Genomic DNA, 15,683 nt, shown 5'->3' on the forward strand with positions numbered 1-15,683 from the left:
TTCTTAATGAGAAAACAATTAATGCTCTCATAATATAACGGACATTTTCCCAGAAAGTATGAACTTGATCAATGCCCAATATTGATTCGCACATGTGATAACGTATTTTTGCTGATTCAATATCTTCATCTAACTGCCTTAATACGCAAGAATTACATGTATCTGCATACTCAATTAAATATGAGAATAATGTGTCATGACCACATTTATTTGAATCATTCAATGATTGCCATTTTTTCTGGATTGAGTTCTTTAAATCATTTGCACCGCTTAGCTGCATCCAAATATACGGACGATAATAGTTTGGAACTCCTGATTTCAATAATGACCATATTTTTTCAACAACCTCATTATTCTCATCTTTATCTGATTTGTTACTATTATTATCTGAGAGTAACAATTCATTAAAGTTAAATACAATTGGGACTGATTCAACCATAGCAGGAATTGAGATTGGGAACTGAAGATCGACAATTCTATCTCGGCTATAAACAAAAACATTATTCCATTCAATATTTTGTTTCTTTAATTTTTCTGGAGTTTCAATGCCCAGAATTGTTCTTGTAGCAATACTCGGCTTAGTTATTTCCATTATTCTCCATTGATCGTTATCTGAAAAGTACTGATAAACATGTATTTGAGGTTTAATTTCATTTAAGTCATCTGTTAATTCAGAAACAACATTTCTAACATCTTTTACTATCAATCCAAATATACCTTCAGTCGTGCTTTTGATTCTCCAACTAATTTCCATATTTATAAATGTAGACAATTTTGAACTTGTTAAATTTTCCTTGCGGATATCATAACGTGTTTTTTTGTCATTTTCTCTAGCCAAAGCAGATGTGTGTAGCCTAACTGTAGTGTTAATCTTACTTAATAGTAAGGATGACAGCGAAGGCAATAAATATTCACCTAAATATTCTTCTCCATTCCATAATTCAAGTAAAATAGATGGCAAACGGTCACGAACATTAGCATTTACTAATATAGACCAACTATCATATGATAATTCATCAACTTTATGCAATAATAAACCTTGACGGTATAGTTGTTCCCATTGTTGTAAACCTCTATTATTAGAATCTGCTAATAAATATTTCCATCTTGTCATATTCTGCTTTTCGATCAAATCTGTCAATGGTTCTAAGAATAACATCTGTTCATAAAGACTCCTCTCGTAAACCCATTGTTCAGCTGGTCTTAATAAATACATTTGTATCAATTTAAGCATTTTTGTGTCATCTGAATATTTCTTTAACAAATCAAAAACATTTCCATTCAATTGACCAAACTTGTTCCCAAATATTCTTGCCATCTTAACTGCAAATGGTGTATTGGGATCATAAACTGTATGAATATATGGAATACCACTGTCATCAAATTGTTTTCTATGATAATCTAAGATATGTTCCTTATAATCATTAGCAGTGGGTTGGAATTCTGTCAATAACCGAATATCAGTGGGGCCATATCTAACCATTAAACAAACGTCACCATGGTATTCAATATTTTCTTGCACTCTGACTCTCCATGGACCATGAATTCTTCTTGCTTGATTTGTTTCTCCATATAATGCCCTATAAAATTCTTCAACAGTTATTTCTTTATTTTGGGACATTACAAAGTTTAATGCATCAGGAACTGTATCAAAACTATACATCTTACCACCGGTACCTGAAGCAGAAACAATATAAGTATATCTTGGATTAATTTTTTTGTATTTAATTTGGAATGGATTTTCTGGAGTCAGGTAATCAACAGTATTCAATATTACATGGCCAATAAATGTATCCAAACCATCATTCGACTCTTGGAATAGTTTAATAATTAGAAGTGGAACTTCATCACTTGTATCAATATGAGTCGTACTGAATACACTTCCTCCCTGTTCGCACGTATCTTTGTTATTATAAAACCTACATCTATATGTATTATAAACTTCATTTGTCAATTTATTTTTGTCTAGTTTGTCAGGAACTACGCCAACCAATTCGCCGCTAATCTTATCCAATAATTTGGCTTCCTTCGAATTCTTTACATACGGAGAAGTTTCATCTGGTAAAACATTTTTGCATAGATTTGAAAGGTAATAAGAACTGAATGTTATTTTTGTAACCAAAATTAAGAATTCATCTTTTATCCTATCAACAGAGTACAAATTATTTTCTTTTATTTGAGTTGAAAGGCTAAATGGAATATAGCTTGCATGCAGTTTTGCAGTATTCATATCTATTGGTGAAGGCCTCAATTCTTGAGGAGTCAATTGATCGGTAACTGAACTTCTATTTTTCATATTAAATCCAAGAATACTTTCCTCAATAATTCTTTTTATTGCTTGGCGAATACTACTCTTAACATCATAATTTCCTTCATTTTCAATCATTTCGTATAATTGTTTTGGTATTCTTGCCCATTGGAAAACTGAATAAAAGTTTAATGATTGATTACTTTTGCACAAAATCTTTGAGCTATGTACTACAACTTCTAATTCGCCACTGTCATATCGTTTTTCTAAATATGATTGACCATTCGAATTTCTTGAGATCATGGAAGTAGAAGCTTTACAATCATTATTTTCAACCTCTTCTTCATTATTCATTATATCTCTGGTTCTTTCATATGCCCTAACACGTCTAAATGCTCTTTCTCTTACAGTATTCCTTATAATCGTTGCCCATAAAGTCATTTGTTGAGGGGTCTCTGCCTTAATCCAGAGTACCCATTCATATTCACAGAATATTGGGTTAACGCTCAATGGCATGTATCCACCATAGTTCGTTATGTCACTTAACAATGTTATACTATTATCCGGTAGTCTAGTGATAGTCGAATCATATACATGAATACCAGCTTTGTGTGGGGTTGAAAGAAATGAAAGCGGAACGCCCATGACTAATCTTTGCTCTGGGATGAATACACAGCCTTCAGGAAATTCTGTTGGATTTATAGAAACATTTTCTGCCCATCTGCATAAAGCAGTCCTGTTTTTATATATCGCAATAATAGTAACTGGAACATATCTAACACGATGTGTAAGTCTCGTTACGCGTTCCCCTGGTCTAAATCCATCAGCCAATATTCGATGCCAAATACCTGGTAACTTACGGCTTCTAAATGTGCGTGGATCTTCCGGGAGATAGAATTGAGCAGGTACTGGATCGCTCGCATATAACGGAACTGGCTGAGCATCAATAGCTTCTAATTCTTCGTTTAAAATGCTATCGTTCTCGAACTTGTTTAGAGTATTCAAATCGTTGATTTGTTGATCTGAATTTTCTTGGAACCCTCCAATTTCGTATTCTATATAGTTTCCAACTGATCTTAATGGCAATCCAAGAGTTCCAGCTTTTAATGTATCAAAATTACCAGGGCAGCATTTTATATGGAATTCTTTTTGCGAAATTGGATATTTCAGCTCTTCTTCTACAACTAGTAGCGCAGTATCACCCACTAATTTAAAGTCGTCTGATTGATCAATTACTTTTTTTAATGTTACGTCTGTTTTTCTTCTCAATGTAATCATCATTCTAATTTGAACATCTAACATGATGTGTTGTTTTGCTTCTTGCAACTCATCGGATTTTGGTCCCAACTGGGCTATTTCTAAAGCATAATCCAAACCTCTACTTCCATAGAGTGCAGATGTAGTTGGTTTAAAAACGGCATAAAGTCCATTGCTACTGTGTGGCTCATTCATTGTTAACTTTGTGACGTCTACAATTAACTCACCCATTATAACAGAATCTTGGAGTAACCTAGCCAATGAGGAACATCTATCTTCAGTTCCCAACGCACGTCTTATCAATATTTGTAAGCATTTTGGATCAACTCCAAGTTGATTATCATATCTTGGAATATACAGATGAGAACGGAAATCAGCAGAAATTGAATCGTATCTTGTTTGAACTAAGTGAGTCATACAACTAACATCTCCCATAATAACTTCAACAAAGTACAGACCTGGAGTCCAATTTGGATCAAGTTTTACTTGTCCAATATATAATTCAACACAATCTCCATTCTTTTGTCTAATATTTTGATTTGCAGACTGATCAATTGAATAAGAGGAAAGACCCTGAAGACCACCTAAACAAATAGTTTCAGGTGAAATAGGGTTTTCTCCCATAATTGATGTCTCAATAACTGAATCAGCAGAAATATCCAATTGACCAAGTGGTAAATCTTCCAAATTTTCGCTACTTGGATCTAGAAGACCCAAATATTTAAGTATTTGAATTGCTCTTGAATTGCCACTAACACTAGATTTTAAATCAGGAACTGGTTGCTTAAGAATGAATGAATCAGCAGCAATAAACTGAGATCTTTGTCTGGAAAGTCTATCACTGTTGCTCAATTCCTTTAGAGGAATATCAATAGATGCAATAAGTTCATCCGGAACACAATCAATTGGCGACTTAACCCAAAGGTCAACTGTACAAATAGCATCTTCCATAGCTTTGATTCTTGCCTCATTAATCATCTCTTTTGAAGCATTCGATGTTATCAATGGGACATCAACGCAAAAATTCAAGTCATATGTTGGATTAACGCCTACAGCATGAGCAGATGTATAAGATTGATGAAAGGCTGTAATTCTTAGATATGTTTGAACTGTGCTATCCCTTATCTCTAGGTTTCTTTCAACCTGGACTGTTTTAAATGGATCAATAACACTTAGTTCTGGAGGGAGTACTAATCCATCAATTTGCCTTGCGGGTTTTGTGCCTGTAACAGTTGCAGATTTTGTCTGAGATCTTACGGGTGATGATCTTGGAGAATTAAAATCTTTTACATTTGAAATATTTTTTGTGAAAAGGTTTCTTATCGATGCAACTGTAGAGTTTGATGGTTTAATTTGATTTTCAAAGTTTGAAGATCCTGATTCCTTAAGATTATTTTCAATTGTTTCGTTATCAATGTTTGATGCCGCTGTAAATAGCCTCCTAATGCTAGAAATGCTACTTGTCATTGTGCCGTAATCACGTACTATTTCTTCATTTGTTTGGACGTTTGAAACCAAAGATTTGATGGTGTTCAATTTGGTGGTTTGAGAGTTATCACCATAAGTTAAGGCTGCCATTGTGGTTGTCTTCTCATAAGGAGCCATTTCTTGCAATTCATCGGCATAATATTGATAATATTCTGTATAAAGACGAGAGAACCTCTCATTTAAACTGATAGATTTAATGTTGATATTAACCTTCATAACAACTACAGGCGTATCACGGATCAGGAAATCTGGCGAATATGCTGGTTTAAATCCTAATCTTGGACCGCAAATAGCCAACCAGTTACCAGTAGTGATTCTATTTTGTGGGTCTCTCTCTCTTTTCTCTTTATCTGCAATATGAGAGAAACAAGAATCAGTCATACTGTATACATACTCATCAACGCATTCAGCAATATCATATTCGCTAACTATACTAGGAGCAGAGTATAGTCCCTTTGATGCATATGAGGGCTTTGATGCATTGACAATAATCGATGATATTGAATCTACATCGATAAACATATTCTTATTTCCAACAGATTCCCACTTTTTTGGGGCCCAAATAACCCTACTTAAATCACTTGAAATCCTAACATTTGCATCCTCCTGGTATGTAGGAATAATTGTATGCTTAGAGTATTTTGATTTAATTGATTGTTCCTTACTATCCAAAATTTTGGAATGGTACTTCTCTATTGATGGATTGACGTAAAAAACAGTTGGGAAATCACGCCCTTGTTGACCCTGCTTAATTTGTGCTCCTTCAGAAGTAGCAGCAATGGCAGCTGCATCGCTATCAGTAGTTTCAATACTCTCAGTAGAAGCTTTCATTTGAGCCTGGCTTTTGCTCTTTTCTCTTCTATATCCTTCTTGGATAAGCTCAATAATTGCTTCTCTTTGTTGGCTAGTTCTAACTAACAATTTATCGCGGCGATAAAGTCTTCCTAGCATAACCTCCCTACCTAACAACTTTAACCCTTCATTGGAATCTTTGTTTTGTACCTTATAGATAGTTTGCCACTTATTGAGAACTCTTGTGGCCTTGAGGTATCTAAGTCTATTAACAAAACACCTTAACATTGTTTCTCTATGCGCCCTGTTCTCTGCCTCATAAACTAATGCTTCCCATGCCGAAGGGACATCTCTCTGAGCGATTCTAGTAATTACATTAGAAATCAGTGCTGCTTGGCTTGGATCCAAATTTAAATTGGCGACATGGAAAACTTTTACCCAATCTGCAATTTCCTCTTTCTTATTACTGTACAAACAAAAGTGTCTTACTTTTGGCTCTTTTGTAACTACAGAGAGCCTGTACTTTGCATCACTATGCACAATATTTCCATCTTCAGAAATAATTTCTATTGGGGTTGCCCATAATGTTTTATTTGGAGAAGAATCTCTATCTTCAACTTCATATGCTGCACCAACTAGGCTGTAGAATTTTGGTTGGGTTTCCTCATGAGCTGAATGGAAAACGGCCAAATTCGTACCCTTGAAAATGAACCAGCGCGGTGAAAATTTTCCTAACAGTCCAACCTTCTTCATACAGTACTTCCTCTCTAAAAGAACTCTCGCACTGTTATCTTCATCTACCATTAATCTTTGAGAAATTTCTCTGAGTTCATCAGTAGTTTGGCCATTTTTAATATTTGAATACTTAACCTGGCTTTCGGCATTATTCCATGCTGTGCGGTTGTAGTGACTCAAAAGCATTGCCTTAAGTAATGGCATAGTATATGATTTACCTTCAATCTGTCTCTGCTGCATTTCTTCAGAGCTCAACCCATTTCTGTATTCAAGGAGCCAGTCCTTTTTAATCTGTACTGGGTTTTCACCAGAATTGATTTTTATTTCGGTAAATCTAGACTCTCTCGGGCTGGAGTCTTGATTAACTTTTTCTGATTGTAAATTGTCGCTCATAGTTAATAGCTTTAAATATATTTTTTTTTTATTTTTAAGTTTGTATATAAATATTAGCTTATACAATATTCAAGTTTACCAGAAATTGAAATTTTTATTGGATTAATAACGAACGCTTTATATAAAACTGCAAAACTCTTAGATCTAGAAATTATTCAAATTTCAAGATTCGCCAAAAGCAATAGATGAAAATTGTTTAAAGCTATTAAAGTTATTAATAATTTAGAGAATATGTACTGCTTTCTGAAAAATAAGTTAGACTTTTTCACCGGAATTATCCAGAAATATTCAATGTAGTAAGAATCTGGTAATTCACTTTAAAAAGTGTGCAATCTCGAATAGCGTAAATTGTATCTCCTCAAAATATGTTTTAATATGAACAAAACGAACAAAAATTCAAATTAAATGGAATATTCCAACTATCCCACGATATGGCGTTAATGGGGTATTATTTATCAATTTATTCGATAAAAAGTGTGGTTAAGTTAGACAAGACAAGAACTGCGTGCATTACATGTCTAAGCCCTTACATCTTTATAGTGTTCTACTAATTCATTGTTACTGGCACATTCAAATAAATTCAAATTTCTAATAGCTATAGGGTCGTGAGAAATGCAGAAAGTAATTAGATATATCACAAGCTATGCATTTAAATATATAAAAACTAAATCATTTTTTTAAATTTTAGTTAGCAATTGGGAATTATTAGTTTGGTGGGGGCGCCATTATACATGCAATTGAATCCAAAAAACACCAATTCAAAAGTTATTTGGAAGTTTTTAAGATTCAACGAGGCTAAAATAGAAATAGGTTAGGATTTTATAGCAATTAGAAAATTCGTTAACTAGCACACGAAAAATAGAGCAATTCAATTCTTATACTCGTTAACTCAAATTTCTAGCAGTTTTATTGCCATCTCTTCCATTTGGTCTAGCGCGCATTCTATTGGCTGTAGATAAATTTAAGTTAAAATGCCTTGCAATTATCTATCAAAAACTTACAGTAATCTGTAATGATTCTACCTCTTCTTTAAAGAGCTTAGAGTAATCTGTTTGATTCCCCAGAGGAGAAACTACGGCGAATTTTTTTTTTTAAGAAAATTTTATGATTTACTTACCTTGCTGATTCATCATTGGTAGATCAATTTGCGGGCCTGAAACTCCTTCAACACCAATAATAGAAAGGAAAAGATGAACAACCTCTCCACAACAGAGTAATGCAATGAAATAAAATGATAGAGCTGACAAAAATGAGGCACTTATATTTGGATTTGATTCTATTCCTCTTTGAAGCATTCCCTTAAATGAATAAGAAAGTGGGAAAGGAATATAAACAACTAGGAATCCCGAAAATAATGTGTTTACCAAGTATCCCATTCCTCCATTCAAAATTAGAAACCCAAATTGGTTTTTCATCATATCTGTAAGTGCAGAATGGTCTAAATTGTTGAAAAAAAATTATGAAGTCATAAGAATTAAACACGCAAACATACCTGGGTTTGAGAGTGCAGCCAATGGGCTTGGAGATTCTGGAGAGTTATGAAAATATCCACTCTCTGGTTCACAATAAAACAGCTTTCTTTTCAAAAATGAATCTTCTGGAATTAAAAATCTTCTAGACCTTATTAATGCACTTCTATTGAGGTGATTTTGGAACTCTTGATTTCTCAAAGATACGCGTTGAGTGGACATCAAGCAATCATTCAAATTTTTCTCATTCTTAAAAGGCAACCTTTTCTTTTTCTTTTTTTGCGAGGATGTTTGAAGAATTGTTCTCAAAATAACTCCACAAAAAACTAATATGGTAACGGGAATTGTACACCAATATAGTATTTTCTTATCCAGGTACATTACTTGAACCCACTCTATTTTTTTACTTTATCTTAAACTCTTTTGTTATATTCGGCTTCCAGTGCTTTTGGCCCTCATTAGTTACAGAAAACAAAAAAATTCGCGCAATGTTTATTTTACCAATCAAAGTAATATAAGAAAATATTAAAATTAAAAAAGCACTTAAAGACTCTCTAAAAACCAAAGGTATTAACTAGTGAATGAATCTAATTAAATCTTTTCCTTTTTGAGCATTTCCTATTATTCTTTCGAGTATTTATGGATCTTTTCTTCCTTGAATTATGATGGCCTTGTTCGTCTTCATCATCATCATCATCATCATCATCATCTTCTTCTTCTTCTTCTTCTTCTTCTTCTCTTTCCTCTTCTTCCTGATCTTCAAAGTCCATTTCATAGTTTTTCCCTAAGTTGTGCTGGCCATCCGTACTATCTGACTTTTTATCTTGTATTTTTGTTTTTTTTTTCTTATTTAGGCTTGAAACTTTATTAGTGTCTCCAAGTTTATCTTGAAAATTATGCTTGGAAATTTTTAGTTTATTTGGTTTTTTATGTTGAGAGCATTTCTTGTAGTAATTTATTGCAGCTTTAGAAATTTCGTTACATCTTTCGGTGATAAATTCTACAGAATAGTGTGAATAATAAAGGGAATTTACCGATGTTATAGAGTTTAGTAAATATTTAAAGGATATTGAAACGTCATTGTAAGATTGAACGCCCAGTTTGTACATTGCAATTAATAACGCATTGTCCTGTAAATGGCTAAATGATTCAAACTTATTGCTCGTGCTTTTTACTTTAAATGGTAATGAAATGTTTTCAAGAGAAAGTTTTTTAAGTTTATTTTTTTTTATTTGTTCACAAACAATATATTTTATAGCGTTATTTGCATCAGAAAACCAATTCTGAATTTCTTCTGTCATTTTAATTCGACCCATTATTCTCTCGCCGCCCGGAAGCTCCTTATACCTTTTCAAAAATACATTATAATACCTGCTTACTTCTTCAAAACTCTTGTTTTCCATTGAATCAGTAATAGAATGTAAATCTGAACCGTAAAGTTCAGCTGCTCTACAAAAGCGTTGAAAATCACCTTTTGTCCAAGTAGCAAACCCCTGGGAAATAAGTTCCATCATTTCTTGTTTCATTAATTCAGTAAAAACTGTTGGATTCTGACTATTTTCCAAGTTTTTCTCTTTATTATTCTTTTTTTTACTTCGTTGTCTGGCGCATGGGATATTCATATCCCATGCTCTTCCATCATTGAACATTAGCCTAAGATCAGCAAGCGCTTCTTTGAAATTGCATCTAGGAAGAACGAACCCGGATGAGAAGAGTTCTTTTGCTCTGGAGAAAAGTTTTTTTTTAGGCCAGGAGCTTTTATCAATTGAAACATCCATGTGCTCTTCTGCAACATCTAGAAGACGGATCAGTTGATTTTCGTTCAATTCTTTAAGTTCTGGTGGCACAGAAAAAACATCTTTTAAGCTATCTTCATTAAAATTACTTAATTTTGCGCATACAGAATCATTTAAATTATTCTTCTGTTGGATTTCATTTTCCTTTAAATATTCATTCCATTTTTTCTCGATCTCTTCGAGCTCATCTAAACGTTTTATATTAAAAAATTGGTGATCATATCCACCACCCACTTGCGCCCTCCATCCAATAAGTTTTGGCTTTGGTTGTTTTTTAATAGATATTGTATTATTTGAAGAGGTTTCAAGCTTCCACTTGGTCTTTCGTTCTCCAAGATCAAACCATGTGATATCTGATTGAATTGTCGGTAAATCCTTGGTTTTTGAATCGTCTCCTGATTTTAATTCATCATCTTTACTTTCAGGATGCATTGAAGCTTTAATTCCTCCATCTAGTCTCAGATTTTGAAGATCAAGTTCTGAAGATAATTTTTTCATTTTTGCATTCATTTCGTTTGTTCTCTCTTGCGCTGCAGCTAAAATTGTATCTATATCTTCATCTGTAACTGAAGAAGAGTCTCTGGTATGATATACTTCTTGCGCACCAAATTGGATCATTTCATGTAGTTCTCTGTTATCTGGAGCAGAATGAGAGGCATTCGAAATTAAACCCTGTTGAATAATCAATGAATCTAGTTTTAGCTTTTTTGCTGCGCGTTCAACAATCCTCTCCTCAACCGTCTTTTCTGTGACAAACCTATATACAGTTACTGGTTTTTTTTGCCCTATTCTATGAGCTCTATCCATTGCTTGTAAGTCCATTTGAGGATTAAAATCTGAATCAAATAATATAACTACGTCCGCAGTTGCTAAATTTATGCCTATACCACCAGCTCTTGTTGATAATAAGAAGATAAGTTTTTCGCTCCCTTCTTTATTAAATATATCAATTCTTTCCTGCCTTTCTATTCCAGGTGTTGATCCATCGATCCTACAATAAGGATAGCCAGACCAACGAAGATAATCATCAATAATATCAAGTAGTCTAGTCATTTGAGAGAATAATAATACTCTACTACCTTGAGAAAAAAGTTTTGGAAGTAACTTGTGAAGAAGAACCATTTTTCCGCTTGCCTCAACCATATGGAAGCCTTCAACATATGGGGGCCCTGGCTCAACACCGTCAAATAGATATGGATGATTGCAAGTTTTCCGAAGTTGCATAAGTAAATTTAGCATTTGAGTTTTATTTGAGCTAGCGCTGTTTAGTACATCTAAATTTCTTGTCAAAAGTTCGGAGTATATTTTTTTCTGGAGCTTTGATAGACCAATATATACATAAAGCTCTCTTTTAGGTGGAAGGTCTCTCTCAACATCAGCTTTTAGTCTTCTAAGCATAAATGGGCGTAAAATTTGGTGTAATGTTTTGATAACACATTTCTGTTGATCGTCGGATTCTAATTTTGAAAAATCAAACAAAGACTCGAAGTCTTCAGAAGAAGAAAATAAGTTTGGCATTAAGAAATTTAGTAAAGACCATAGTTCTCTCAAGTTATTTTGAAGAGGGGTTCCTGTAATAAGAAGTCTATTTTTTGATTTGAGAAGTCGAACAACCTCCGATAGAAGAGATTTCTCATTTTTTATACGGTGAGCCTCATCAAGAATGCAGTATTTCCAACTTATTTTCTGTAGCCTCCACTTCTCCTTAATAGCCATTTCAAAAGTAGTTAAGCAAACATTATAATGCAGATTGCCATCATTGTAATCAAAATTCGCAAAGGTTGGTCTCTCTTCAGAATTTTGGCGCAATTCTACATCTTTTTCCTCATCTTCAGCTAGCTCATTTGATTCGTTACAATATAAAGTGCCAGCGGAAACTTTACTACCAGGGAAAAGCAATGAAGAAAAAATCTCATCTCTGAGTTGGCGGTCTCCATGAAGCTTCACTACACGTAAAGATGGGCACCATCTTTTCAATTCACAAAACCAATTATCTAGAGTAGATCTAGGTGTTAAAATAATATGAGGCCCTTCAACCTTAAAAGTACTTTTCAGAAATCCCAATATTGATATAGTTTGTAAAGTTTTGCCCAATCCCATTTCATCTGCTAAAATTCCATTAATATTGTGTTTGTAAAGTTGAAACATCCAATTCAAACCCTCTAATTGGTAGAATTTCATCTTACCAGTAATACAATCTGGTTGTTCAGCCACCTTTTCTATAGAGTAATTTATCTCTTCATCTTCATTTTGAAAGCTGTCGTCTTCAACTTCTTTAATTAGAATGTCATCCTCTTCTTTTTCAGTAATAAAGTGTTGCCTGCAGTTTGATCCTGATTTAGATTTAGACTCTAAATGCTTAGAGTTCTTGGACTCTCCAGATAAAAGGTATGAGTACTGATTTGTTGCCTCTAGCAACTTCTTAAGCTTCATTTCCAATTCACTTTGTTCTAAAATAGTCATCCCTTTTTTATCATCTTTTAAGATTAAGTTACTATCCAAATGGTCAACAGCGGTCTTTGCGCTAAATCCAACATTTTGAATTTTATTTTCAATAAAATCCTTATTTGAAACATTCTCTTCCAAACACTTGTTTTTTTTCGAACTTTCAATTTGGCCTTGCAATAAGCCGGGGTTATTAACGTTAATTTCCTCGACAAAAATCGACATACATAAAGCTGGATAAACTAAATAGTTGGAATTCTTTGCTATCAGCAAATTATGTAATAGTTTCAGCCTCTTCTATTCTAGTTATCAGTTATTAAGGACTTCGATTTCCAACTATAGGCGGGTTTTTGTCCTAAATTATTTCCTCTTGAGCTTTATTTTCTTTTTTACTTTTTCTTTTTTTTGCCCTAATTCTTGTCGATATTCTACTATTTTTGTTGGAATTGCAAATTTTATCCTCAAATTTTCGATTGCCTTAAATGCAGGAATCAAGAACCTTGGTATATACCTACTAATGAAATTTTTAATACTATTTTTTTTTATCCACCTCGAATATCTGAATGATTCATTACTCCCGAACGATGATGGAGTAAATTTTTTAATTTCTGAATTATTTGTTTCTTTTTCATCGGTAGACTGAGATTCATTTATAGTTTGACCCAATATACTCTCATAACTTTGAATTTCAACTTCGCGAGCAGTTTCTTGAACATCTAAATCAAATATTTCGCAACATTCAATGTTTTCATTTAGCGAATCTTTTCTAATATGTTTCTTTGTCTTTTCCTCCTCAAGCTTTGACCTTTTATTATTTTTTTTGCACAACTTTTGAGACTTCTTTACCTTTTCTCTATCATTACTTTTAGTTAATATTGACTTTATAGATTTAGCTTCTGTATCTTCTGGTAGTTTAGATAACTTTAATGGAGATGGCGAAAATGAAAAATCATTGACTGAAATCGCCTTCAAGGTCTCGCCAAGTTCTGTAAGCAAAGATGAATTAGGATATTCTTCAAAATATTTTTCTTCAATCTAAAAGTTTTATCATTTTAATAATTAAAATAAACGCATCAACTAAATTTTTTTGACTTACTTTAGCATTATTCGAAATACTTACTCTTGAAGCAAGTCTAAGAGTGTGCTTAAGAGTAATTGGATTTATTGGTGAAGGAGATGGTTCATCTGGATCTTCTAGAGACATTGGTGAGTTGTTTCCTGCCTGATTACTAGTTTCAATTATCATTCCTGTTATTTTTGGCTTAATATGAGTCATATTATTACAAATGCTTCTTTTTCTGTACGAGTAATAATAATCACTAGATATCCAAATATTTTACTTACTCATTTTCGCCTGTTTCTTTAAGTCTTTTTTTATTTAGAAATCCCATTAATGAGGTTCTTAGTAATAATTTTCAATTTTACATGTAATATAGTTGTAAAATTAGTCTGCATGCAAACAATACAGGCGCTTATGAGGGAAATTCTTAATATTACAAGTCTTGAAATATAATTAAACTTTAACAAATTTTTCCTTACGTTCGCACATGCTAACATATTTTATTTAAGTTAAAAATCATGGATAAATTAATGGTATGGAGCGATGAGGAAACTGACAAAATATTCCAATTGGTTGTTAAATTGCTCAACGGTTGTGAAACCCGCAATAAAATAATGGATAGAGTTCAAAAAAGGACGGGGATAAGATGTAGCTCCTACCGTCAAGATTCAAGTTGTAATTCAAAGATTGAAGGCTTTATTGGGATAAAAAATTTTAGTAGATCAAAAGAAGACAAAATTGGGAACTTGATCGATAAATATTTGAAAAAAAACTTTATTTATATGTTATTACCTATGATAATCAAAAAGGCATTTCTTGCATACAATTCTCTCAAGGAAATATGTACTGGAGAATCGAATAATATTTACAAAGAGAATGAATTAGATATTTCGGAGTACAACCTGATGATTACGGTATTTTCAGAATCAATTATTTACTGCTGTGTTGATAAAATTATGGATGAAGTGAAAAACAATTACAGCTCTAAGACTTGCGATATTTCTAGGTGGGCATCTCCATATATAATTAAAGATATAGTGAATATCATTGACAATCAAATGTTATATGAACTTAATGAATTTGGAATAACTATGAAATCGACTTGGTTCGGTGAAGAGATGAGAAACAAAATTAACAAAGCTTTAATTAAGATGGATTATCAAGGTTTATTGACCAATAATTCAGTTTCAAAATCCAGTTTTGGTGCAAATTTCAGATATGCTGTATTAGAAAGTGACGAGATTCAAGATGAAATGCTTGTTTACTTTAACGCAATAGAGTATCTTCCAAACGAGCTGAATGCCAAGCTTGGGAGAAATCTAAATATCTTATCAAAATCTATTTATATTTTATCAATAGAGCCTGCAAATACCGGGTTTATTATAGGAAAAGATTCAGAATCTTTTATTCCAGGGAGTAAAATAGGAATAATTTACTTCTCCTGTAAAGAAAAAATAAACATTAATTGCCAAAACAACAAAACAAAAAAATCAGTAGAACTTGAATTATCTGACGATAAGCTGGTTATAGCTGATTTAAATAAAAACAAGTACACTTTTCGAAATTTTGAGTCAGAATTAGTTACCTACTGCATACTAACATACATATTTGGCCCTGAATAACCTAGTAAGTTTCAGAAGTCTTTTCCTCTAATATAGCAATATCCCTTTCTGTATTTTCAATATTTTCCTTAATATTTTCAATCCTTCTTTTAATGAAATAAAGCTGAGCAGGGCACCTCACCATTTTTTCTATTGAGCTGAGGTTATCAAGTTTGCTTTCATTTTCAGAAGAACCGTTTATATTTAATAGTTTTACATCTCTTTTTAACTGGCTTTCGAGCATAGCAAGTTTTTTTCTCTTTAATCTCAGAAGCAGTAATATATCAGACTTTTTAAAATTATCNGTTTAGGTCTGTATTATCGCCAAAGTGACAATCAAAGCCATCTGGAGTAAAACAAATTCTATCATCCTTCTAAATTTTGGCTATATTTTGAATT

The 15,683-nt window shown here is 32.9% G+C and overlaps 6 protein-coding genes across 6 annotated transcripts; 1 reads left to right on the plus strand and 5 right to left on the minus strand.

Annotated features, from left to right (window-relative positions):
• Positions 1-8,022: 8,022 nt before the first annotated feature.
• Positions 8,023-8,331, minus strand: Chro.80325 (hypothetical protein). The annotated part of the gene is made up of 1 exon (XM_661681.1): positions 8,023-8,331. One exon carries the CDS (start codon positions 8,329-8,331, stop codon positions 8,023-8,025), a length of 309 nt encoding a protein of 102 aa, XP_666773.1.
• Positions 8,332-8,370: 39 nt separating this feature from the next.
• Positions 8,371-8,763, minus strand: Chro.80324 (hypothetical protein). The annotated part of the gene is made up of 1 exon (XM_661682.1): positions 8,371-8,763. One exon carries the CDS (start codon positions 8,761-8,763, stop codon positions 8,371-8,373), a length of 393 nt encoding a protein of 130 aa, XP_666774.1.
• A 206-nt stretch (positions 8,764-8,969) lies between these two features.
• On the minus strand, positions 8,970-12,848 carry Chro.80323 (chromatin remodelling complex protein SNF2L). Its single annotated transcript, XM_661683.1, has 1 exon — positions 8,970-12,848. One exon carries the CDS (start codon positions 12,846-12,848, stop codon positions 8,970-8,972), a length of 3,879 nt encoding a protein of 1,292 aa, XP_666775.1.
• Positions 12,849-13,653: 805 nt separating this feature from the next.
• Chro.80322 (hypothetical protein) lies at positions 13,654-13,899 on the minus strand. Its single annotated transcript, XM_661684.1, has 1 exon — positions 13,654-13,899. The coding sequence occupies one exon, from the start codon at positions 13,897-13,899 to the stop codon at positions 13,654-13,656; it is 246 nt and encodes an 81-aa protein (XP_666776.1).
• Positions 13,900-14,201: 302 nt separating this feature from the next.
• Chro.80321 (hypothetical protein) lies at positions 14,202-15,305 on the plus strand. The annotated part of the gene is made up of 1 exon (XM_661685.1): positions 14,202-15,305. The coding sequence occupies one exon, from the start codon at positions 14,202-14,204 to the stop codon at positions 15,303-15,305; it is 1,104 nt and encodes a 367-aa protein (XP_666777.1).
• A 1-nt stretch (position 15,306) lies between these two features.
• Chro.80320 (hypothetical protein) lies at positions 15,307-15,528 on the minus strand. The annotated part of the gene is made up of 1 exon (XM_661686.1): positions 15,307-15,528. The coding sequence occupies one exon, from the start codon at positions 15,526-15,528 to the stop codon at positions 15,307-15,309; it is 222 nt and encodes a 73-aa protein (XP_666778.1).
• Positions 15,529-15,683: the final 155 nt, after the last annotated feature.

This window comes from Cryptosporidium hominis (assembly GCF_000006425.1).
Source record: "Cryptosporidium hominis TU502 chromosome 8 CHRO018118, whole genome shotgun sequence".
NCBI lineage: Eukaryota > Apicomplexa > Conoidasida > Eucoccidiorida > Cryptosporidiidae > Cryptosporidium > Cryptosporidium hominis.